General features: G+C 35.7%; 1 protein-coding gene across 2 annotated transcripts in view; it reads right to left on the reverse strand.

Moving 5' to 3' along the window:
• Nucleotides 1–26,169, reverse strand: part of LOC131146649 (transcription initiation factor TFIID subunit 2) — a 122,169-nt gene that overhangs the window by 46,304 nt on the left and 49,696 nt on the right. For both annotated transcript variants that reach the window (XM_058096382.1, XM_058096383.1), the window contains 4 exons: nucleotides 24,945–25,024; nucleotides 24,812–24,854; nucleotides 17,082–17,168; nucleotides 7,980–8,069 (listed from right to left, as the gene is read on the reverse strand). In XM_058096382.1, coding sequence (XP_057952365.1) covers nucleotides 7,980–8,069; nucleotides 17,082–17,168; nucleotides 24,812–24,854; nucleotides 24,945–25,024 — 300 coding nt within the window. The remainder of the gene's footprint in view (nucleotides 1–7,979; nucleotides 8,070–17,081; nucleotides 17,169–24,811; nucleotides 24,855–24,944; nucleotides 25,025–26,169) is intronic.

Below are 26,169 nucleotides of genomic sequence, written 5' to 3' on the forward strand. Positions count from 1 at the left end.
AGCCAATAGAGAAGGAGAATTCTCAAGGCTGGGTATATATGTATACACACACAAACATATATATATATATATATATATATATATATATATATAGAGAGAGAGAGAGAGAGAGAGAGGAAATTGTGTTAAAAAGCAGAAGAAAAATACAAAAAAAAAAAAAAGAGAGAACAAGAAGTCCACTTAAGAAAGAAGAAAATAAAACTACATCATCTTAAAAAAGAACTCCAATCTCAGGTGATATCTTGAGAAGAGCGCCCCTTAAAACAGCCAGGCCGGAAAGCCCAATGAGAAGCCAAGTAATGAATCCTGTCCCAAATGAATCCACTGAAAAACTCTTCCATGAAAAATTTCTTGCATTTCTTTTCAGCCATATTCCCATCAATGCAGCACGAAGGGCACAAATCCACAACCTTGTAGCGTCCTTCAGTTTACCAAACCAGCAAAAGCAACAACCAACAAATCTTTCACTGATATTGAACTCACAGTGCACCAAACATCCGCAAAAGAGAATTCCACAAAATCAAACCAAATGAGCAAAGAATAAACAAGTGAGACACATCCTCCCAACTGTTATCATTGTCTATATTTATGGTTGAGGATAAACAATAAAAGAACTACAAAATAATCCAATGAAATAGAAAATTATAAATAAACTCAAAATAATTAAATATAAAATAAAATCCTAAACTAACTAAAATATCTAAAGAATCCCAAATTAACTAAAATTCCTAAAATATCAGAATTCCTAAACAAAGATAAACCCCTAATTTCTAGATCTTTTGCATAGAATATGACCACCTAGAATTATTCATAGGCGGTACCAATTCAAACTCCTTTGGTCAAAGAAAACTCAACCATGAATTTCAAATTGGCCTAGCATCAACATGCAACAACTCATTAGACTAGAACAACTTCAGCCAAGCAGCAGAATGAAGTCATATGGATTATATTTACATCCTCACTAGCAAGTGGATCCTCCAATAAAAGACTCATCACTTGAAATCTCCAAATCATCCGTATCAGGGTTCACAAGCCAAGGTCCGCATTTAATCTAAAAGAAACATCAATTGTGTGTTGGCTCACTAAGAACCAGTCTAGGGCCTTGTCCTAAAAAGAATACTCGTGAATTATATCCATTGGAAGGTGAGAAGAAATTGTGCACTAACATGAAAATCATTAATATATTCACAATACACAATTGTGAAGTAAATCACATGAACTTGAAACAATGTTGTACTTATCTTCAACAAGTTCAGTCCCCCGCTGAACATTTTGGACAAGACTATGGCTACCTCTCCACCACTTAGAACTTGCTATAGGCTGATGAAACTCCATAATTTTAAAAGGTTATGTTCTTGCGATAAGAAAACAGGAGAAATCTCCCAGCTTCCAAAGCGATATGATACATGGGAGTCTTTGGGATTTGCCAAGGAATTTGAGACTTCATTCTTGTCTTAACCCTTTTTTTAACACAGCGACTATTTTTAATCTTGATACTCTCATCCATATCACACAAATATGGAACATATGCTGGTAGGACCAAAATCTGGAACTATGCTGGCAGGATCAAAATCATCAATATTCTAAGTGTCACAGAAAATCCTAAATTTCTCATTATCAGATGCTATTTCTCCAGTTTTTTTTATTTGAAAAAAAAAAAAAAAATCTTGCAACAAACTTCGATTTATCACAAACAGTTTCAATTTCCTTAATTATTAATCTAGGAACATCTCAGCATTTTTTCTTAAATATATAAATGTAATCACAAATTTACATGCAATATATGTAGAGTGTACCAGCATACAGCATTTTAAAGCATTTGACCTACCACGATCCTCACCAAGTAACATTGCTCACACCTTTTGACAGATACTGCCACTTCCAATTGCCAAACTTCTTTCAAATCTTTCCAACAGTCCTAAACACCCATTCTCATATCTTAAATTACAGGTCTCATCGCATATTTTCACCAAATTCATACCCTCCAACAGGGTTAATAACCCTCACATTGTTGTGAACTTAAACCACACTGTGTTAGCACAATCATTCAGGTTCATTTTTTGGGATAACAATCATTCCTTCTAAAATAAATAAATAAATAAATAATAGATTATAATCATCATATTCACCCAAGATTACAAAACCAATTTACCATTTTAATATATGCTAGCCCTTGTAATGTTGCCTCCATTTCGGAAAGTGTCCACTTCTAAACATAACCATGGGTTTCTAGGTACTTCTTTTCAACATATCTACAGTCTCAACACAAATAACACATGACACACATATCTGTTCAAAATATCTTCATCTCAGCAGTAACATTTTAAGAACCAATTTCCTAGAAAAGCCACCGCATAGAATACTCACATCCATTCATATGCATTCCAGCTGTAACATTTTAAGAACCAGTTTCAAAGAAAGGTCAAATATGTCAAGGAACTCTTCACTTTTGTGCAACAAATGGGTCAGGAACAATCATATATATTCAAAAAAAAAATTTAGCATTTTTCAATATCCTAGTCAAGGCCTTAAAATTTCGATTTCAAAGCTCCAAAAGTACAAAAATTTTGATTTCGATGTCAACTTCGATTTCGATTCGAAAAAATAGCGGAAATCAGTAGTCAAGCATGGAATTCTTTGTGAAAAATAATAATGTAAGTCTTAGGACTAATATATTATAAGTTAAACACATCTATGTTGTGTATGAGGTGGAAAAATTATATCATAGTATGTGTATCAAACATATTTGTAAGATAATGTACATTAAACATATTCAGTTAATACAAATGAAATTCATAAATTATTTAATTACTATTTATTATACAAATAATGATAATTCTAGGCATGAATGATTAAATAAAATGTTGTTGTAAGTTTATTTTTCATATAATCTTTAAAACACTTGTAATAATCTTATGTTTTGATAAATATAAATAAAAATAAATTAAGAGAGAAATTTCACTTCACTCCTAAATCTCTCATTTAAATTCCAAGGAAATTTCATTGTATAGTTAAAATATCAATAGATTTTTCTAAAATTTCTAGATTTCAATAAATTTTAGATGATTCGTTGAGATTTCGACGGAAATTATGCAAGACATAAATTGACGGCCATTTTGATTTCGAGGGTAACGTAAACCAGAAATTTCAACAATTTCGTGGAAATTTATGACCATGATCCTAGTCCACATAATGGTTATCTGTATTTCCTCAGAAAGAGTCCGCTTCTAAATACCATACTTGTCAAATCGAGATTCGAATTGTGAATCAAAATTCCAATTTTGGGAATCAAGAATCAAATCAAATCACAAGATTCAGTACAATTTTCCAAAATCGATTCTAAATGGCATGCATATATTGATACACAAACAAGAAAAATGGTAATATACATTTAAATTTTGAAAAAAAAAAATCATATTTCATGTGTATGCTTTCCCCAAGCAAATGAAAACTAAGAGAATGAGTTAATAAATATTTATTTAAGAAGAATTCATTAATAGAATAAGAAGATGCACCTAGGAGAATAAGACATCTCCCTAACAAAGTCTGGAAAATCCAAACAAAAGCACAAAAGAACAACCTACAAACTTAAGAACGAAAGAGAAAAAACCATCACGAACTAACACCCCAACAGATGATGCCAATCAGGGTTGAATACCAAAAAAGCTCACCCCTTTAAAATTCCCTTGTCCCACATACCAAAGAGAAGCCAAAAATTGTATCTTTTCCCAAACCAACAACTAAACCGACTTCTTCCCTAGAAATTTGCATGCATTAGGTTCCATCCTTAACCCCCAAAAGACTGCCAAAAAAAAAAAACAAAAACAAAAACAAAACAAAACAAAAAACCCAAAAAGTCTTTCACTGTCTTAGAATTCATCCAACATTCACCTAAAATACCAAATAACTTATTCCAAACACTCCAAGCATAGTCACAATGAATGAACAAATGAGATGATGATTCTGAACAATTAAAGCAAAGAACACCTATGCCTAGAGATATAGACTTCAAAGGCCTCCTAACCTGCAGCAAGTTATTGGTATCAATTCTATCAAGCACAATCAACAAGATCTAAGCCTTAATTTTAAAGGGGGCTTTGGCCTTCCAAATGGAACTATAGAGAGGAAAAGATAAATTCGACCCATTCAAAAAATCACAAAAAGATTTGCACGAATAAACACCCGAAGGATCTAGAGACAAAGACCGCCTATGTTCCTCTCCCATGTCCCTAACATTTAATGATCTACGGAAATGGAAATCCCAAACAAGCAAAGGACCACCTGGATCCATAACAAAAGAAGGAATCGACTCATCCTACCCTAAGCTTAGGCGAAAAGAGGTGTGAAAAAGAGGTCAACAAAACTACATTCCCCAGCCAAGGATCTTTCTAAAACTGGATATTACAACCTCTGCCCACCAGGAATTTAATATAGGGAATGAAGAAGTGGTAACTCTGAGAGATAGCTTTCGACGGACTCTCCAAAGAATATCTAAATCTCAAATTAGTATCCCACCCATTCTTGAGAGATAGCTTTTGACAGACTCTCCAAAGAATATCTAAATCTCAAATTAGTATCCCACCCATTCTCATCTAATCCATACCTGCTTTTAACAACCAAATGCCACAAAGAAGAACTCTCTAGCAGAAACTGCCAAATCCATTTAGCAAAAAGGGCTGTGTTTCTAGACACTAGATTTCCAATACCCAAACCACCCTCTTGTTTAGACCTACCCACCACTCCCCAACTAACCTAATAATCCCTACTACCCCCTAACCCCGATCACAATAAATCCCTCATAGGCTTCTCAATCTTATTAGCAACCCCCGCCGGAATCTTGAAAATCGAAAGAAAATATAAACAAATACTAGAAAGACAGGCCTGGATAAGAGTAATTCTACCACCAAGGGAAAAAAGAGCACCTTTCGACCAATCCAATCTTTTAGAACCCTTTTCCACAAGAGGATCCCAAAAGCTAGTAAATCTAGGGTTACCTACCAAAGGAACCCCAAGATAGAATAGCAGCCATTCCAAAACACTACACCCCGCCTTCCACAGATAGCTCCCTAATATTCTGAACAGCCGTATTGATATTCGCGATACAGCTCTTATCCATGTTAATCTTAGGCCCAAAAACCTTCCCAAAAATGTGAAGGAGACCCATTATTCTTAAAGGATGGTTTATGGTCCTCTAGAAAAAAGGTAGTATCATCAGCAAACTGAAGGTGCAAAACCTTGACTCCATCTCTCCCCACTTCCAAGCCATTCACTAAACCTCTATCCACTGCCCTATCCACCATCCTACTCAAAAGAATCAGCCACTAAAATAAACAAAAACAGGGAAAGAGGGGCAAGGTGACTAATCCCTCTAGTAGCATTAAACCAAGTTTTAGACTCACCATTTACTAATACCAAGTAGCTCACATTATACAAACAGCCTCTAATCCAACGCTGCCATCTCTCTCCAAACCCCTTCCTCACAAAAATATTATCCACAAACTTCCAGTTCACTCAATTATAAGCTTCCTCCAAATCCAACTAAAAGATGATACCCTTCTTCCTTCTTCAAATACCTTCCACAACCTCATTAACTACCAAATTGGCATCCACAATTTGCCTATCCCCATAAATGCACTTTGAGCCTTAGAAATAGTCCTATCAATCACCATACTCAGCCTACCAACTAACACTTTAGTGCTGACTTTATAAACACTAGAAACTAAGCTAATAGGTCTATAGCCTGAAATTTTAATAGATTTATTCTTCTTTGGCAAGACAGTTATGAAAGAGGAATTGATACTCTTCCTTAAAATCCCATTCCCATAAAATTCATTAAAGACCTTAAGCAAATCATCCTTAACCACCTTCCAACAATCTTGGAAGAGAGCCAAATTAAAACAGTCCAGTCCTAGAGTTTTATCCATCTACGTCCCAAAAACCATGGCCCTCACTTCCTCAAAAGATCTCTCCAAATACCCCACCTCCTCACCAAATAAAGGGTCCCACTCTAATTCTTCAAACATAGGTCTGCTAGAATCCTCCTCAAAATACAAACTAGAATAAAACTCGGTGATTTCAGCAGCACTTTGACTCTGATCGGCTATAATGAACCACCCTATCCACTTCCCACTCCCTGATCAAGTTCTTCCTCATTTTCCCTCTTGCCATCCTATGAAAAACTCTAGAATTACAATCACCATCTCTGATCCATTTAAACTTCGCCTTCTGCCTCCAGCTTCTCATTTCCTTGAAAATCACTCTTCCAATTCATTCATCAAAGATACCCTTCTCATATCTTCCCTCCCCGATAGAAAATTATCTTCTTCCTACCTATCTAACTCAACCAACTCTCCTAAGAAACTAGCCTTTCTAAACCTTAAGTCACCAAACAACTCCCAAATTTTTGCACATTATGCAAACAGCCTCATCAAAATGAAATATATGGAGTTTAAGGGAAGTGATCAAGAAAAAATAAAAAATTGAAATTTTGGTGTTTATCAACAATTTAAAAAATAATATTTCATGCATATTCTTTCTCAGACTAAATAGAGAAAATAAAATTGACCATAAAAAATAATAAGTACTTAGCCAGCTACTACAAAAATCAACTTTTGAATCTTAACAGCACAATGAAACATGAGTACCTCCTTAGCCGGTGAGTGTTCCACCTCTTCTTCTTAATGGCAGAACAACATACTCCTAGAGTGAATAATGGTTTGTGAAGGCAACATAAGACGTAAAGTTCTTTTTTCTTCTCTTTTTTAGCACAGAACTAATGTAGACAAGGAAGAGAAGGTAATTGTGTAAAATAAAAGCAATAAAAAAGAAAGAAATTCTGTTTTGAGTGCGGAGTTGATTCGAATCGTATGAATTGAATCGTGAATCATAAGATTCTAACAAGTATTCTAAATACAACCATTGGCTTCAAAGCACTTTATTTTGGTCTTTGACACAATTTGAGAGATTCGTAGTCTCTTAATACAACTAAAATATACAACGCATAATACACACGTGTCCAAAATATATTCATTTTTGTTGTACCATTAACAACCACCACATAGCATACGCACATCCATTCAAATACATGCATTCCAGCTGTAACATCTTAAGAGCCAGTTTCCAAGAAAGGCCACAGATGTCAACAAACCCTTCATGTTAGTGCAAAAAATGGGGCAAGCCTAATCATCATACTCATTCAAGATTACCATACCAATTTACAATTTTTATATATCCTCATCCACATAACGTCACCTACATTTCCTCGAAAAGTGTCCACTTATAACACATAACACACAGCACCCATAAATCCATTCAAATATATGTATTTCAGCATTAAAATTTTAAGAACCAGTTTCCCGGAAAAATCACTACTAAACATACACACATCAATTCAAATATATGCATTCCAGCTGTAACATTTTAAGACCCAATTTCCAAGAAAGGGCAAAGAAGTGAACAAACTCTTCATTTGACGGGTCAGGAACATTTCTACAAGATCAGCTGGCTTTGAGGAATATCAATGAGACTGCTCACACAAGAATTTTAAAGCATGCAATTGTTCAATGCAAATGATGGAACATGACAATGGACAGAACTGGGCACATGTGGTACTAGGGAAACAATGTATAGAGAACACCCATGCGAGAACCTGAACAAAATAAACAGGTCTATTTGATTCTGCAGCCAACACAAAAGACACTTCAACAATCATCAAAGACCAATGTACTCTGCCCAAATAAATCAACTGTCGAAAAAATCTAATATTCCCTCATTCTCTAAAGATATGAGAGGGGGGGGGGGGCGGGGGAAGAGAAAGAATGAAGAATTGGGCTCAAGTCTGCAAGCTGCTCAGACATGCAGCACATTTGACCAGGCAAATTGATTGTTTTACACTTAAAACATCACAGCAACAAGCAGCAGCTCAAAGAAATTAGATAAAGTATTCAGATAAATTGATGAGAAAAAAGAAACTTACAAACCTGTTGTCCGAATTCTAGTTCACCAACTGACTGGACTAATGCAGCAAGCCAGAAAACATCAGAATATGGGTTCCCATTATTGTCATTATACTGCAGAGCAATTAAAATAGGAAAAAAAAAAAAAGATCAACATAAATGCGGTAAATCATTCAGCGTCATGGAGAGGTCAACATGCATGCAGAAAGACAGTAAATAATAAGCTAACACCACCAGCTGCTTCAAGAATATCCAGCAAACTCAGGTACTAACTAAGAATATCCAGCAAACTCAGGTACTAACTTAAGTTCTCCAGAATATTGATATCTATGTGAATATTTTGCACTTAAAAAACCACCATTTGTACTAAAATGTTTCTGGACACTTGGACATTAATAACGTCCATAAGCCATGGGAAGGATCACTTAGCTACTGTCTGATCCCTGAGGAATCCGAAGGATAGACAACATCAGATTCCAGTAAGAGAGAGTTCTATTATATAAACATTAAATTATGAGTCTTTTGTAAGCATGGTACTCAAATTGAAAATTTACACTTCACTCTCAACTGAAAGTTTCTGGTCTTTTATCTCAGATCTCCACAGTAGGGTGGGCTTCCATATTTCTTCTATATTTGTACAGCTTGCATAATTTTTCTTGTAATGCCTTTTGCAGAATCAACAATCTCTTTAAGCACTCAATGGATTACTTGGCTGGAGCACAAATGACGCTTTAAATATGCAGAAATCAATATAATGCAGCTCTGAATATTTTATGAGGTCCTTTTTGGGCAACAAGGGAGATTTCCTCCTTTGAACAATAGTAGTAAGCCAGTGTACATAAGTTTCCCCAATTCTTTGAACTATGGTTTTTGTTCATTCTATCCTCTGTACACAGGGAATGAGACCTTGGGAGGGGGTTGGGCTTGCAAGTCTAGAGTGAGTGAAGTTTGGGCCAAGATAATTTGTTGCCCAAGCACATTGCTCCAGTGCATAAGTGGTTATAGTGTATTCTTTTAGAACACAATTCTCCATTGGAATATAGTGATCTAGAGCAAATATGGCCTACCACAAAATGGGTGGGAAGTTAAGGTCAAGTTTATTTCACTCGTATGAGTTCTTCAAAATTTATTTCCCAGATTTGTCATATTTTATTTCCTTGTGTGAAATCTAAAATTGGAAGTCATTTGGCAGTATCTTTGAGAAGTATGTGTCACTTTTTATAGGGCATTCCAGTCTCTTTCCCCCATCCACCCTCAGTTATGCTTTCAATCATAGCTTCCTCTTAAATAATTGGGGTTTTTTACCATTCTAGAAACAAATGAGGCTTTGGTCCATGAAGCACAAACAAGGACAGGGCTCTGTGACATGTCAACCCACTAAATATTAGAAGATAAAACTTTCAAAAACTTATTTTCAAGTATAATTCTATTAAATAAAAAAAAATAGAATAGTATACCACAAAACAATCAAACAAAGAAAGGGAACAACCAGAGTACCAATACACTAACAAATACAAATTGTCAAATGCAAACAAAAGGAACAACCAGAGATAAGCACCAAGACTCTCTCAAGGTCCATGAACCAACAGACAGGCACATAACAAAAACAAAATAAATATATGCTCCATATGATAACAACTATAACTGGAGAAAAAAAAATGATAAGTCGAAGAGAGGGTTATCTCCCAAGCTTTCCAATTTGATGGACACAAGTTCATACAAAGTAGGCAAAATAGCACATAAAGAGGACTTAAAATTTGAAAACATTGCAAACTGCCCCCACCCCTACCCCTGAGATTTAACTCTTTAAAAAAAATAAAAAATAAAATTCCTCAACCATATCCTGCAAGTTTTAAGACACTCCTAATTTTCCATGTCCAACAAGTGTCCAAAGAAAGGGATAAAACTTTAAAAGTTGAGATTGGTCAGCTCATGTGTTGAAGCCCTGTTAGAGGAGAATGTCTGACATGTTGCACACAGATACATAGTCCTTATTCCTTAAAGTATTCGTGCTTTCAAGCAAACAACCTTATTTTCTCATAAATGCTCTTAATTCTCGTCGGTGCTGAGACACTTCTAGTATTTTTCTTGTAAATCATTCTACACACATTTGATTCGTGATCCTCAAAAGAGAATCCCACATAAACAACCAAAAATGCCAAAAATAATAACTAAAGAAAATAAATAAGAATCATTAACGTTTATCCTATTGAGAAACAAGCACAAAACAAAAGCCCTGACCTTAAAATGGAAACTTTGACATTAGATAAACTCTTGCCAAGGGAAAAGACAATTAGTCGAAATCTGGACAAGATACAGATAAAAACCTGCAACAAAAATAACTAGGGCTATCAAGAGGCCAAAGCCATCTATGACCCTATTAGAAGAAAATAAATCTGGCACAAATCAATAGTGCTAAAAGAGCAAAAACCACCCCATCATTGCGATGGGAGAAAAGAAAAGACTCCAGAAATGGGGAAAAACTATATAGGTTAAGCACTATACTTTATTGAGCCTTCTCCCAACTTATCATGTAAAGATGCCCATAATTTCTAGCCAATAAGTGGCATCAAGAGGCTTCTGCCATTGCTAAACACAATGACAATGGATCAAACTCCAATAATATCTCCCCACCCACCCCCCCACATAGAGAAGATTATGATTCAATGCTTCATAAGAGCGATCCCAAAATCTTGGAAGTCGATGGATAAACATCAAGATGCTCCAATAGAGTTTTTCCATCTAATTCTCTTCCAAATACAAGGGATCTATTCTAAATTTCCCTATTTTATTTTTTTCATGGGGCATTTTGCATCTCGCTTACAGTCTCAGATCATAAGAAGGAGAACAAAACAAGCACCCCCATAAAATTTAACAGAAAAAATGAAAAGTGAAAATGTTCCTCAAAAGAAATAATAAAATCCCTAAAGCAAAAGCACCGGTAGGCAGAAAACCATCTACGAAAGACCACCTCCCAAACACTATATAATTATCCTTCTATTAAAGCCTCCAAAAATTTTAAAAAAGACAAAATCCAATACACTATCAAAGATACAAGATCCATTTTATCCATAACAAGAGACATGTTTGACTCTGCACAATGCAAGTTCTTCCATTTCTTATTCCCAAAATTCTTAAGACTAATAGACATGAAATTAGAGATTCAGGTTTGGGGGCCAAAGTCCCCTCGCAACCCCTTAAATTGTCTCATAAAGAAGCATGAAAAAAGCTTAAGCAGATCCAACCAAGAACAAATCAAAGGCAATTAGGAGAAATCAACAGAATATTTACCAAAACATTGCAAGGAGGAATAAATCTTCTATCAGATGGTCAACCATGCATTTCAAATTAAAACGTTGATTGAACGTAGAATGTAATTTTGGAATGAACACACTGAGGCCTACCCTTCTTGACAATATTCCAACCCATGGGTTGGAATACTACATATACTCTCACATTGGGTAACTCTCCAACCTTTGGCTGAGAATCTGGAGTCCATGGAGCCAAAAACTCTTTCAATTTTCACAGATTGGGTTAAAAATGCTTCTGACTCCATAACCAGCTACCATGGGAACCTAAAAGCATGAAGAAGCAAAGCATCCCATGCCACAGTACAATCCATTACAGAGGATAGCACAAAATCATCCCCACCAACCCACAATCAAAATTTTCTCAAAATAAATATTAATCCCAGTGATGAAGTTGGAAGAACTTCACATACAGCAATAGATGAGAGGCCCACAAAGAGAACAGTGTGCTATCTGCAAATTGCAGATGTTTCATGCCATAATAAAATCACACATAAGAAGCTAGCCAATACAAAAACCTCAAATGAGGCAGAGGCTAGCCAAAAGCTAAAAAAAAGCCCTACAATATCGAGTCACTCAGCTCTTGAAACACTAGAATAGGACCACAGCCTAAACAGGCAAGAGCACAAAGAGTAATTGGCCTACAACCAACAAATCGGTTTCAACCTCCTGCACATTTTGTCGAAGGTGAAATACTTATTGTACCTTTAGAATTGATATTAGAAAGCTTTATTAGATGGCTTTGTCACTGTAAGAGGTCAATAGAAGGCCATAAATTATTCATTGTTAATAGCTACTAGTCTAGGCTGCATATACTTTCATAAATAGGAGAGGAGATTTATCTTACCATGTATAGCTTCCTAAAATCACTCTATGTAAATTAGCTGGCCTACATTCCTAAAATCACTCTGTGTAATTAGCATGTACAGATTTAAGTTTCCTTGTATAACTAGCAGTCATGCCTATATAATGAAAGACCTTCTCAAAAGAGAGAACAATTCGAACCATTCTGTTATGGTATCAGAGCCATTCTCTAAGAAATCTCAATCCTAGTTTTCTCAATCATAGCCACAGTACTTATAAAGAAGTCAGATAATGTTTGTGTCAGATTCACTGGCAAAAATTATGCTGCTTGGGAGTTTCAATTGGAGACCTTTCTCAAAGGTAAATAGCTGTGGGGACATATAGATGGCAGCAGCAAAGGGGGATCTACTGCGGAAAGGTTTGTGGCCGACAAGGCAGCTTGGGATGCCAAAGATAATCAAATCATGTCCTCGATTCTTGGTTCTATGGAGCCACATCTGATTCTTTCTCTGCATCCTCATAGGTCTGCAAAGGCTATGTGGAATTATCTCAAGCAAATCTATAACCAAGACAACAATGCTAGGCGGCTTCAGCTTGAGTTGGCCATTGCTAACTATACTCAAAGGGATCTATCAGTTCAAGACTACTACTCTGGTTTTCTGATTTTGTGGAATGATTATTCCGACCTTGTTACAGCCACGGTCTCTGCAGAAGGATTGGAGGCAGGATTGGCGACAATACAACACATACCCAAAACCAGCCAAAGAGACCAATTTTTAATGAAATTGAGGCCTGACTTTGAATCTATCCATGCCTCTCTAGCAAATAGAGATCATGTTCAGACTTTGGAGGCCTGTTTTGGAGAACTCTTGAGTGAGGAACAACGCATCAATACTCAAAATATTATGGAGCAGTCTCGTGTTGCTTCTAATATTATCTCTGTTGCCCATGTTGCTCATGGCAAGGGGAAGGGTCGGGACATGAGCACCACACAGTGCTATAGTTGCAAGAAATATGGCCATATTGCCCCTAACTGTTCTCAGAAATTTTGTAATTACTACAAGCAGCCAGGGCACTTTATTAAGGACTGTACTATTCATCCTTCACGCTCCAACAAGGTCTATCAAGCTGTTGTTACTAGTGACTTACAGCCAGCTATGCCTGCTGCTACTGCTGCAACTTCTGTTGTTACTTTACAGCCTCCAGCACCTTTTCTAACTCGAGAAACAGTGCAAGAAAAGATTGTGAGTGCATTTTCAGCATTGGGTCTTCAAGGTACTAGTTCTTCATATCCCTCTTGGATCTTAGACTCGAGTGCTTCTAATCATATGACTAATTCTCTCCATGGTTTAAGTAATGTCAGAGAATATTGTGGCTCTTCACATATTCAAACAGCCAATGGTAGTGCTCTACCCATTGTGGCAGCTGGTGATGTATCTTCTTCCTTTAAGGATGTTCTTGTATCACCTAATCTCTCTGTGAATTTAGTTTCTGTTGGCTAGCTTGTGGACCAAAATTATGATGTACATTTTACTCATGGTGGTTGTGTTGTGCAGGATCAGATGTCAGGGCAGTTGATAGCAAAGGGTCCTAAGCATGGACGTCTTTTTTCTCTACAACTACCTGTTCCACGAAGCTTATCTTCTTTCTTTGTACTTTCTTTACTTTGTAATAAGTCTAGAGTGTCAAATGAAGTCTGGCATAAGCGCCTTGGTCATCCTAATTCTAGGGTTCTACCTTATTTGTTAAAATCTAGTCTATTGAATAATAAAGAGCATTCCTCTTCCACTATGTTTCCTGATTGTGCAACTTGTTAACTTGCAAAAGTAAGACTTTACCCTTTCCTTATGAAAAAAGTAGAGCCACCCACATTTTGGAGATCATTCATGGTGATGTCTGGGGTATTAGTCCTATTATTTCTCATGCCTAATACAAATATTTTGACATTTATCGATGACTACAGCAGATATACATGGGTGTATTTCTTGTGGCACAAATCAGAAGTTTTTCATATGTTCAAACTGTTCTTGGCTCTTGTTGACACTCAATTTTCAGCTGCTTTTAAAATTCTTCGGTCCGAATCGGCTGGGGAATATATGTCTCATGAGTTCCAATCTTTCTTGCAATCTAAAGGTATTATCTCTCAATGTTCTTGTCCATACACTCCACAACAAAATGGAGTAGCTGAACGAAAGAATCGTCATCTTTTAGATGTTGTCTGGACCATGCTCATTGAGTCTTCAGTTCCTCCTACGTTTTGGGTAGAAGCACTAACCACAGCAACCTTTTCTATAAATAGACTTCCTTCCCAAGTTTTGGATTTCGAGTCTCCATATTTCAGGCTTTCTCATCACAATCCTACCTATACAAATCTTCACATTTTTGGGTGTGTATGCTTTACGCATATTCCCCCACCGGACAGAAACAAGCTTTCTGCCCAATCCATCCGTTGTGCCTTCTTGGGATATAGTGTCACACAAAAGGGTTATTTATGCTATGATCCAAACTCTAATCGGGTACATGTTTCAAGGAATGTGCTTTTTTAAAAAAAAATTAATGGTTCTTTCCTATGTCTTCCTCACCAGAGTCTTCTGTTGCTTTCTTGCCTTCTTTTGATGACACTTTTAGTGCTCCTAGTACTCATGTTGAAAGGTTCCAGCCAGACATGGAATACCAGCAGAGACCTCCAGTGCCACCCCCTTCTGTTCCTGTCTTGCCATCTGCTCCTTTGCGCCACTCCTCTAGAGTATCTGTTCCTCCTGACTGTTATGGATTCCCATCACGTATGGCAGGTACTACTACTTTGCCCTGTCTGCCACTCTATCTTCTATTTCTGTTCCTATTGGTTACTCACACACAGTCAAAGAGAAATGCTGGCAGCAGATCATGCTGGAGGAACTATGTGCTCTTGAGGCTAATAAGACTTGGGAAGTGGTGGATTGTAACTCCACTTGGATGTAAGTGGGTCTATTCTATTAAGGTTAGGTCTGATGGTAGTTTGGACAGGTCTAAAGCCCGCTTAGTAGCTCTTGGAAATAATCAAGAATATGGAGTAAATTACAAGGAAACTTTTGCGCCGGTGGCCAAAATGACCACCATCCACACAATTTTGGCTATTGCCGCTTCTCAAAATTGAGATTTGCACCAAATAGATGTGAAGAATGCCTTTCTTCACGGGGGTCTCAAGGAAGATGTTTATATGCATCCTCCTGTAGGTTTACTTTCCACTCCTACTTCGGCAGTGTGCAAGTTGTGCCGCTCCTTGTATGATCTCAAACATGCCCATCTTGCATGGTATGAGAAATTTACTTCTACCCTACTCAAGTTTGCTTTCCTCAAAAGCAAGTATGATGCATCTTTGTTTCTTCGCAAAACTGAGATTGGCGTTGTCATTCTATTGGTGTATGTTGATGACATCTCCCAACTAAAGCAGTATTTACAGGACTCTTCTCACATGAAGGATCTAGGATCTCTTACGTATGTTCTTGGTCTAGAAGTTACTGCTGGTTCACATGGTATTTTTCTGTCAGGACAAGTCTGCCCAGGATTTGGTGGCTGTTGTTGGTCTCCAGGACTCTACCCGTCTTGATACTCCCATGGAACTTAATCTCAAGCTGCGCAAAGAAGAGGGTGACTTGTTATCAGACCCTGTAACTTATCATACTCTAGTTGGCAGCTTGGTCTATCTTACAATTACTAGACCTGATATTTCTTAAGAAGTCCAGCAGGTTAGTCAGTTCATGGCTTCTCCTCGGCACCTTCATATGGCTGCAGTTCGATGAATCATTCGCTATGTCCATGGCACAGCTTTGCAGGGACTTTTCTATACTGCTGGCACTTCACTTGATCTTGCAGCATATAATGATGTTGATTATGCCGGTTGCAGTGACACTTGACATTCTACTACGGGTTGGTGTATTTTTCTTCGTCCGGTTCTTATTTTTTGGAAAAGCAAGAAACAGGACCGTGTTTCTAAGTCCTTTACTGAGTCCGAATATAGGGCCATGTACCAAGCATGCGCTGAGATGCATTGGCTCTGAGGGCAATTGGCTGAACTTGACTTCTCTCCAGGTGGTCCTACTTCTCTGCATGCGGATAATACTAGTGCCATTCACATTTCAGCCAATCCCATCTTCCATGAAGACACTAAACATATCGAGGTTGATCGCCACTTCATCCGTGAGGCGTTTGAAGCTCAGACTATCTCTCTTCCTCATGTGTCTAGCAATCTTCAAGTGGTGGATATTTTCACTAAGGCTCTCACACGGCAATGGCATAATTTTCTTACAAACAAATTAATGCTTATGGATAACCCGCATCAATTTGAGGAGGGATGTCAATAGAAGGCAATAAATTATGCCTTGTTAATAGCTATTAGTCTAGGCTGCATATACTTTCATAAATAGGAGAGGAGATTTAGCTTACCATGTATAGCTTCCTAAAATCACTCTATGTAAATTAGCTAGCTTACCATATATAGCTTCCTAAAATCACTCTGTGTAATTAGCATGTACATATTTAAGTTTTCTTGTATAATTGGCAGTCTTGCCTATATAATGAAAGACCTTCTCAAAAGAGGGACAATTCGAACCATTATGTTACAAGACGAGTGCAATTTGGATATCTAGATGAATTTGAGTGTTAGTGTGTTACTTCAGATGCCAGAGTCCAACAAAATCTGGAATCTGTGTTTGATAATCTTAAATTAGGCTCAACAGGCCCTATTTAGCTCATTTTCTTAACATTATGTCATATAAAAACAATACTTAATTCTATAGTTAACCACTGGGAAAATTTGTGGAATGGTTAAAAATACAGAAATACATTCCACATATTACAATGAAGAAAATGGTGTTGAGCAGATTTGACATCTCAGATAATTTGGAAAATAGAAGTGAACATAAAAAATAATACCAAATACACTAAAACATTGCTGTTTTTCTTCTTCTTCAACACACTCAAATATCATCCTTCTCATTATTACATAGGGGGGAGGCCAAGTGGAAATGACTACCTTTAAAAGTTGTAAAACAAACTCCACAGCTTCTCTTGGGCTTTTCTTATCAGCTGATCTCACCATAGCAATAGCATGTGGGATGGCCTAAAGAATAGAAGAAAAAAATATAGGTATTAGAACCTGTTAGAGGATCATAGGGAAGTTAAGTAATTAAATAAATTAAGAATGCAAGTAGAAAAATCAATATCAAAAGAAGGGCAGATGTCATGCATCCATACCGAATGAAAAAAATTATTTTTATTTACATTTAATATATTATACATCAACATCTGACAAGAAAGCAACACAAAACAACTGTTCTACAGAGCCAACAAAAATGTGAAAGGGCTAGAGACAATTTCTTTTTCTTTTAAAGATTTTATTTTGCATAATATCTGTTTCTGCTCCTTTATCAGAGTGTAAGCAAGCCTCTAGAAAAATGTTCTGACACAATTTATTTGCCAATCTGCCGTTCCTGCATCCAAACGGTCATAATAAAAATACTTGTTTCCTGGAAGTCGTTTTTAAAATAAAAAAGAAAGATAAAAAGAAGAAATATTAAGAGAGGGGGAGGGACAAATTACAACTTAGGTGAGGACATGAGATCCTGAAAAGAAAAGGATAAAAAATTAAAAAATAATAATAATAATAATAATAATAATAATAATAATGAATGATACATAAAAACAAACAACAATTGACCAACAAAACTTGAAGGATTTTTTAGAAGAAGAATAACCATTCTTATTGAATTTCAAGAGAAACGATTACAAGATAAATAGTAGACGAAGGCCACAAAATCAGCAAATCAAATCACCACAAAATCAGCAATTCAAATCAGCAGATCTCTAGGCTAGAAAACAGGAAACTGAAACTACTAGAAACTGAAATAGCAATTTCCATAATTTCCTAATTTATTCCCTAAAAATCCGACACCCCCCCCCCCCCTCAAGTTGGAGCGTAGATATCTATCATGCCCAACTTGCTTACAAAGAGCTCAAAACTAGGTCTGAAAAGTCCTTTGGTGAAGATATCGGCTATTTGTTGAGTAGTAGGAACAAAAGGCATGCAAACAGATCCACTATCAATCTTCTCTTTTATGAAGTGTCTGTCAATCTCTACATGCTTCATGCGGTCATTTTGTATTGGATTTTGAGCAATACTTATGGCAGCTTTGTTGTCACAATACAACTTCATTGGCATGTTCACCAGCATCCGCAGCTCTTCAAGAATTCTCTTCAGCCATAGCATCTCAAAAACTCCGTTAGCCATAGCCCTATATTCTGCCTCGGCCCTGCTCCTTGCAACCACATTCTGTTTCTTGCTTCGCCATGTAACATATTTCCCCAGACATAAGTACAGTATCCTGACGTGGATCTCCTGTCAATAACCGAGCCTGCCCAATCTGCATCAGTGGATCCCCTTCCTTTAGTATTGAAGTGATCTTCTCATTTCATCTACATTTTCTTAGTCCTTATCAATGTTTTAGAAGGCTCAATCAAGGCTCACCACAAGGCAAGGCATGCCTAAAACACCTTGAAGCTCAATCCAAAATTCCAAATCCCAAAAAGTCTAACGCATTGCATGCTAAGGCTTACGCATTAGCACAAAAGGCACTCCTTTTCAGTTGAGGCTTGTGCATTTTAGGTATGTGATTCAGGACTTAGATTTAGCTAGAAAATTTTAATTATATGCATATACAAAAGAAATGTCATAATATGAGTTGAATTCTAAAACTCTTGAACCTCAACCTTTCCAAAATAATTGAGAGTTCTATCTCAAATCATGAAAATAATTTGAACTTTGTAATGTCATAGGCTTATAGCTACCTCTTGTCACGATCCATGTAATGAATTTAAGTTAGTAATTTTTGAATGTCCAACAAGTCGTTTGCAAATTATCCCTGATTTTTTTTGTTTACATTATTTTTCTGATTTTATTAATTTTTTCTTCATTTGTAGAATATCTGTAATACATTTACATATTTTTATCTACAAATAAAATTCTCAAAAGGCTTACACCCCAACGCCTTAAGGCTTATACCTTCGCCTAAGGGTTAGAACGCCTTGCTTTATGCCTTCACCTTTTAAAACACCTGTCCTTACAATTTTACTAACAAAATTAATTGACCACATAACTCTGTTATCTCCTAAGTGTTTCCAAACTTCAATTGGAATGCCATACGAACCTACAGGCTACAACTTTTCCAATTTTGCACCTTCTTTAAAGAGTAATGAACATCATTGACTTCAACTTCGCAGAAAAATCTCTACTTTTTAGTCTTTTTCTCATTTTTCAATCCTAAGTTTAAAGTCTTCTAAAGAGTGCTTGGCCCAACATTATTTCTTATTGACCAATCATTTTCTTTAAATTGTATTATATTTTCTCCTTTAGGTGCTGCCACCAAAATCTGTTAAATTGACTTGCATCACCATCGCTCTTTCATTCTTCAACACATATATCTACCACTAGTACTTTATTTTGCATAGTTCAACTTCTACCTCCATAACTTTGCAATCCTTCCATTAGAAGCAAGATAAAATCTATTTAAACTCTTATCTTTTGTGCTCTTGAACACTATTAAGTGCTCTGCTCTCTTCTTCAAGCACTTATTCAATTTTAAAGCACGTTGCCTTTGATGGCCAAAATATTAGTGAAAAAATTTAATCACTTGCAAAAAAAATTAGATGAATAATGCAAATATGTGTGGCATAATGCTATATATAGGAATCAGACAGCGTATAAATAAGGACATGAGAAAGAGAGCCATCTAAAATTCGTACTGTCATCACCAAAGAATTATAGATGAGTAAGATGGTCAATTTTAGATGACATAAAAGAATAGTAAAGCAGTGATAAAGGCCTTAAATGTCATGGAACGTCTTAAGTCCTGGTGTAGACAGACAATTTTCTCCTAGACAATTTTTTTTTTTTTTTATTAATCTGTTAATAGGTAATTTGTGATCTACCACCATCTTGAGAAAATAAAGTTTGTTGTCTAGGTGAGAGAGATTCATGCAGCGCAATTAAGACGTTTCAAAGTAATAATAAAGAATAATAAAATCCTACATGTATGTTTAAATTTTATGGAAAATAAGCTGCTAATAGTGATTATTTAATAGTCCTCATAATGAAGAATTTGCAATTTGTAGGCATGAGTTGGGATTGGTTTATTTTCCAATCCACTTATTGCAATATAGTACACTCCATTAAACATATGATTGTCCCATTCATTTTCCGTGTGAAGAAAAAATATAATGCAGCAGTCATGAGTATAGCATAGAATAAATTTCCTCGGACCATTTATGTGTTTTTGTTACGTGCATCTACTGGGATACTAGAGACTGTCATAGCATAGTGAAAATTTCAAATTACATAAGAATTTTATGCGCAGATGTCATGCACAAATCCTGCAATCAATGATTTTATTGATTTAAAAAAAAAAATTACTGAAAAGATGGAAACAAAAAGAAGAGTAATAAAACATCCTTAGAGGAGATAATATTAAAACACACACACAGGGTGAGGGAGCATCAAAACTGTACTGCCATCCAAACACACTGTAGATCATAAGAAGACAACCCTTCGAAACAAAAAGCAGTGAAAGCTCACAATGATGCCAGAATGATGTATTCCATACCAGGGCATAGAGCAAGGCATCATCTTCCCATGAAAATACAAGCATTCCTGTCCAACCAAATACCCCAGAAGACAGCAAAAAACCCACACCCACACAGAGTGGAACCATCTCCTTCCAAAACACTCAAATGAGATATTTAATGAATACTCACCAACTCTAGATAAACCCAATTTCTCCGAATACTCCAAATAATTTGTTCCACACTATCCAAGAAAATTAACAACGAAGGAACAGAAGAGAAGAAGACACTGAACTTTGAAAACATAAAGAGCATACATCCGAAGATAAGGCCTTAAAAGGCGACAGATTGTTGGTGTCAACTCCATGAACAACTAATCAAATAAAAGCCTTAATCTTAGAGAGGACTTTGGCCTTCCAAATAGTACGATGACGTTGAAAAGCCAGATTTTCTTGGATTATAAAAAAATAAAAATAAAAACAAAAACAAAAACAAAACAAAAAACAAAAAACAAAAAAAAAAACAAAAAAACAAAGAAACAAAACAAAACTTTCAAAAATACTCCCCCGAAGAGTTGAGAACCTGCGACTGATACCCCTCCTGATGGAAGGACAACTTCCTTCGACAAGCATAACATTATAACAAAGAAGTAAGCTCCAAGACAGTTGTCACTGTGTGACCTGGAGGTGTTCGAGGCATGGAAACAGCCCCTTGCAAAAATGCAAGGTAAGGCTGCGTACTATAGACCCATCGTGGTCTGCCCCTTCCTCATATACCGCATATGCGGGAGCTTTGTGCACCGGGCTGCCTTTTCTTTATGAAATCCTGGAGGGGAATGTACAGAAATTAAAGGATGTGATGTTGAATACCTTTTTTTTTTCTTTTGGAGTTTTGGAGTTTTCTTAAGATCCCTCATCTTGGCTGGAGATTTCTTGTCTGTGATTTCTTATTTTTTGTAAATCCTTTTTCTTGATCATGGGTTGGCATGTCCTTGGTGCCTTTAAAAATAATTTATGCCCACAAAAAATAAAAATAAAATAAAATGGGAAAATTCCCAAGTTCACTGAGAGAGAAGACTTTGTAACATTTGAATTTTCGAATTACCAAAAGTTCTGTGCATGATTTGCATCTCGACATATCATAACTGTAAGGTTACTCTAGTTTATTCCTCATCATTCTTCTTTTTTCACATACCCTTAATTTTATCTTCTATCTTCTCTTAAACCTAGCATGGTATGACAGCATTAATTTAGAATGGGAATTACCACTGCTATTGATTTATCAACCCCTTTTCTCTCTTGTTCATCTGTTTTTCTTCTTATTCTGACATCTTTTACTTCTACTTAATCAATGAAAGCATTTAAGCCAAATTGGAGATCAAACTCAAATGTTGAAAATAGCAATAGGTTTAAAAAATGTCAAGAACCAGCATAGAAAAAAGTATGGGCAGCTTACACTGCCCCTGAAGACAGACCCCATGCTGCACATACGCTTTTTGAGTTCATAAGCAACCAAAGGAATGAAACCATTATCATTTTGGAGGCCATAGCCCCAAACTTCTAGACATGTTCAATTGGAGTAAAAATAAATGTGTTCCAGATTTATTTATTCTAAGAAGGTATTTGCCTCAACTAATTAGACCCCCAGGCATGTTTTTTATTTTAGGAATAGTCTCATGTACTTGTCATGCAAGTTGAGTCAATGTAATGATTTTTGAATTTCGTGATTTCTAGTCTTGCAGAATGGTGATGTAAGATACCATGTTTCATTCCAAGTTTTTTACGGTGCTATGAATGTTGATATTTGTGTGTTAAGAACATACCACCATACATTTCACACCTGTAAATCTCTTTTTTACCCCTTTACTAGAACCACTTGCACATCTTCTACAAACATTTAGTGCTTCAAGAAGCCATGGTTGACACTACTGTTTAGATGGTCATTATCTACTCTTAAGATTTATCCATACTTGTGGTCAAGGCCATGATCTTGGTGTTGGTCATGAATCATGATAGATTCAAGTATACAAAATGCACTTAATGAGATGTTATTGTTTAGATTTGTATGGATAACCAACATAGGCATTTTCATCCAGGGGAAGCATTTGTTAAATTCTCATCAACAAATTGCAACTTACACCACCCACTGAGTTCTTTTGTTGGTGATTCAGTCAGTCTATCCCATGAAGAGTTTATGCACTAGGTAGAAATTAAGAAAACACAAAAAAAGTCCACCGATCAGATTGCCTTTTTAGCATTTTCAGATAATGATGTTCTGTCTTGTCATCACTAATTATGTTTTGCAGATAATTAACTCAAGAGTGACTTGAAATATGAAACAAAATATTTCCTTGGTTTTAAATCCAAGGAGAAATTAAGAAAACACAACAAAAGTCCACCAATCAGATTGCCTTTTTAGCATTTTCAGATAATGATGTTGTCTATCTTGTCATCACTAATTCTGTTTTGCAGATAATTAACTCAAGAGTGACTTGAAATATGAAACAAAATATTTCCTAGGTTTTAAATCCAAGTAAAATTAATGCAACTTCTTTGCATGTTTGTTCCCAGGTAGTAACAGGTTATGGGATAATCAATTCTGCGTCTTCCCTTCACTTGTCATCAGTTCGTTGTTTTTATTTTTTAGCATTAATCTCATCCTTTGATAAGTTGAGAAAATTTTAAATGCTCATTAACAGTTTATCCTGAATTCCTGAATGCCCAGTAAGAGTTTGTCCTTCCTATTGTGACATTCAAGAGTTCACATTGAAGAAGGTGAAGGTAATGGTCAAAAGTGGAGATGGTTTGAACTACCTGGAAGTGGTTCAGGCATTATTGGTGTTGCTATTCCCTCAAATGCTCGTGCCCAACAGTGAGGCTAGTGACTTGGATGCACCTAAAGCCTTTGAACTTCTTGTTTCGAAGTTATGTATCTAGTACATATTGTAACTCTGTGAGGCTTACCAATCAACAATTGCCACTTTCTCAATTAAATAATTGTTACTCCTCTCCTTTTTACTTTGTTTTCATGAATACATGGGGTTTTCGCCGGCATGGAGGTGATTTTAGTTTTTCTCTTTCATTCTTTTGTGGAAGTTCACAAACAACTAATCTATTGTTTTATTAATTATTGATTTTTTTAATAAGAGAATGCCTAAGTTATTCCTCTATTTTATGCAAAATTTTGCTGTTTCTTAGGATCCACTTTCCAATAATTTCTTTAAAAAATTTTGAAGTTCAATTTGGTTGCTTCATTCACATTTAGACCAGATAATGTTGTGGAATATTTCTAAACATTGCAATTCCGATGGCATCATTCATAATGCACATTGGGCATATACTAAAAAAAAAAAATGCAGCAGGTGAAACTCTTCAATCCTCCCACTGGACTGTTCTCCCTTACAAACTGTGGACCCGATGCAGTGGCACCCTTGGCTTTAGTGAATATGAAGGATGGTCATTGCAGTTGACAAAATATTGTTTCCCATGTGGTAGGCAGCAAGAAGGCTGGAGTTGCTTCAAATCTAAAGCAAGATTTTTTTCCCCCTCATGTATTTCACAATTTTCACCATTAATGGCAAATTCATTTAATTCACTGCATTAAAAATTGCATTTGCTAACTGCCAGTTTCATTTTTAGTTTCACGTGTTAATTACTATATTTGTTAACTGTCAAACTCATTTTAAATTTCATTGTTAATTATTGTGTTTGGGTCCTCATAACTTTGTAAACAGCGAATTTCATTCATATTTCTCTTCATTTATGTTCAAAATATGAATTCAATTTCTTCTTGCATCAGCAATGAAATTTTCATGCATGACACCTCCTTGACACTCAATACTAGTACCTGTTAACTCTGACAAATTTTACCATTTATAGTCATAATTAATACCTCAATGCCCCCAGGAATACACCTAACCATACATGGGGGTAAAAAGTCTCCCCTAATGCTTTCATGTTTGAAAATATTGGATTAGATATCACTAGCTATCTACTCACAAATACCCAAGGCATCTACAATAACTACATGAAAAAGTTTAACACCAACAAACAATATGATATCACTGAACCGAAACCAATTACGATGCAAATATCAAACAAATTGATTAGACCATGAGTAACTTTTTACAATCCTACCTCAATGCATTACCTCAAGAACAAAGTACTCCGGAAAATCATGAAAATCATTTGGCCTAGCAAGAGAAAAAACACCACAAATGAATTTTGAAACTCCATTGTTTGAGATTAGCAAAAAATCGGAAAGTAAGAGTTAAGAAGCTCACTTGGGAAGTTCAATGTTCATGTCAAATCTCCGACTTTGATAAAATTTAATAAGATGGAGTAAACCAGCCCAATCAGTTTCCTGCTAGACCACATGGTGATTCATGTCAAAAGGTATTTTCATCCTTCATCCAAACAGGCATAGCCAAGGAACAAAGTGAAGGGCACTGCATGATTTCCAACTTTATTATTTTTGTCAATGTCAAGGTTAAGTAACTTCTACCATTTAGCTAAGAAGGCAGAGAGCAATCTTTCTCAATCCAACAACTATAAATGAACCCCATTGATGTCATAAAGGAATCAAATTTTGGGATAAGTAATTTTTTTCTTTTGGTTAATGAGTTCATTATACATATTTAACAAAATTACAACACCTAAAATTGGCGAAAACATCTTAGATGACATCCATGTGTTATAAACATGGTATTAAATTTCCACGAAACTGTCTTTCCATAGAAATTTCTGGTTTCCGTCACCCTCGAAATCGAAATGGCAGACGATTTCGGTCTTGCATAATTTCCATCGAAATCTCAACGAATCATCTCAAAATTTATCGAAATCTCAAAATTTCAGCGAAACTTTGGAATTCAAATAAGAGATTTAGGAGTGAAGTGAAATTTCTTTTTAATTTATTTTATTTATTTTTATCAAAACAAAATATTACTACAAATGCTTTTGAAATTATATGAAAAAATAAACTTACAGCATAATTTTATTTAGCCATTTATGTCTAAATTATCATTATTTGTATAATAAATAATATTTAAATGATTTATGAATTTCATTTGTATGCGCTGAATATGTTTATTGTACATTATCTTACAAATATGTTTGATACACATACTATATTATAACTTTTCCACCTCATACACAACATAGATGTATTTAACTTCTAATATATTAGTCCTAAAACTTACAGTATTATGTTTGTTAATCATTTCTAAAGTTTCACAAAGAATTCCATGCTTTATGACTGATTTCCGTTATTTTTTCAAATCGAAATTGAAATTGACATCGAAATCGAAATTTCCGTCCAAATTTCCTTACTTTTAGAGTTTCAAAATTTGAGTCGAAATCGAAATTTAAGACCTTGGTTATAAACCAATGTTTTAAATTGCTAAATCAAGGCTCGCCTCAAGAAAAAGCATGCCTAAAATGCCTTGAGACTTAGTCTAAAATGCCAAATCCCCAAAAGGCCAACATGTTAAAAACCAAGGCTAATGCATT

This window comes from Malania oleifera, chromosome 13 (genome assembly GCF_029873635.1).
Source record: "Malania oleifera isolate guangnan ecotype guangnan chromosome 13, ASM2987363v1, whole genome shotgun sequence".
NCBI classification, from domain to species: Eukaryota; Viridiplantae; Streptophyta; class Magnoliopsida; order Santalales; family Ximeniaceae; genus Malania; species Malania oleifera.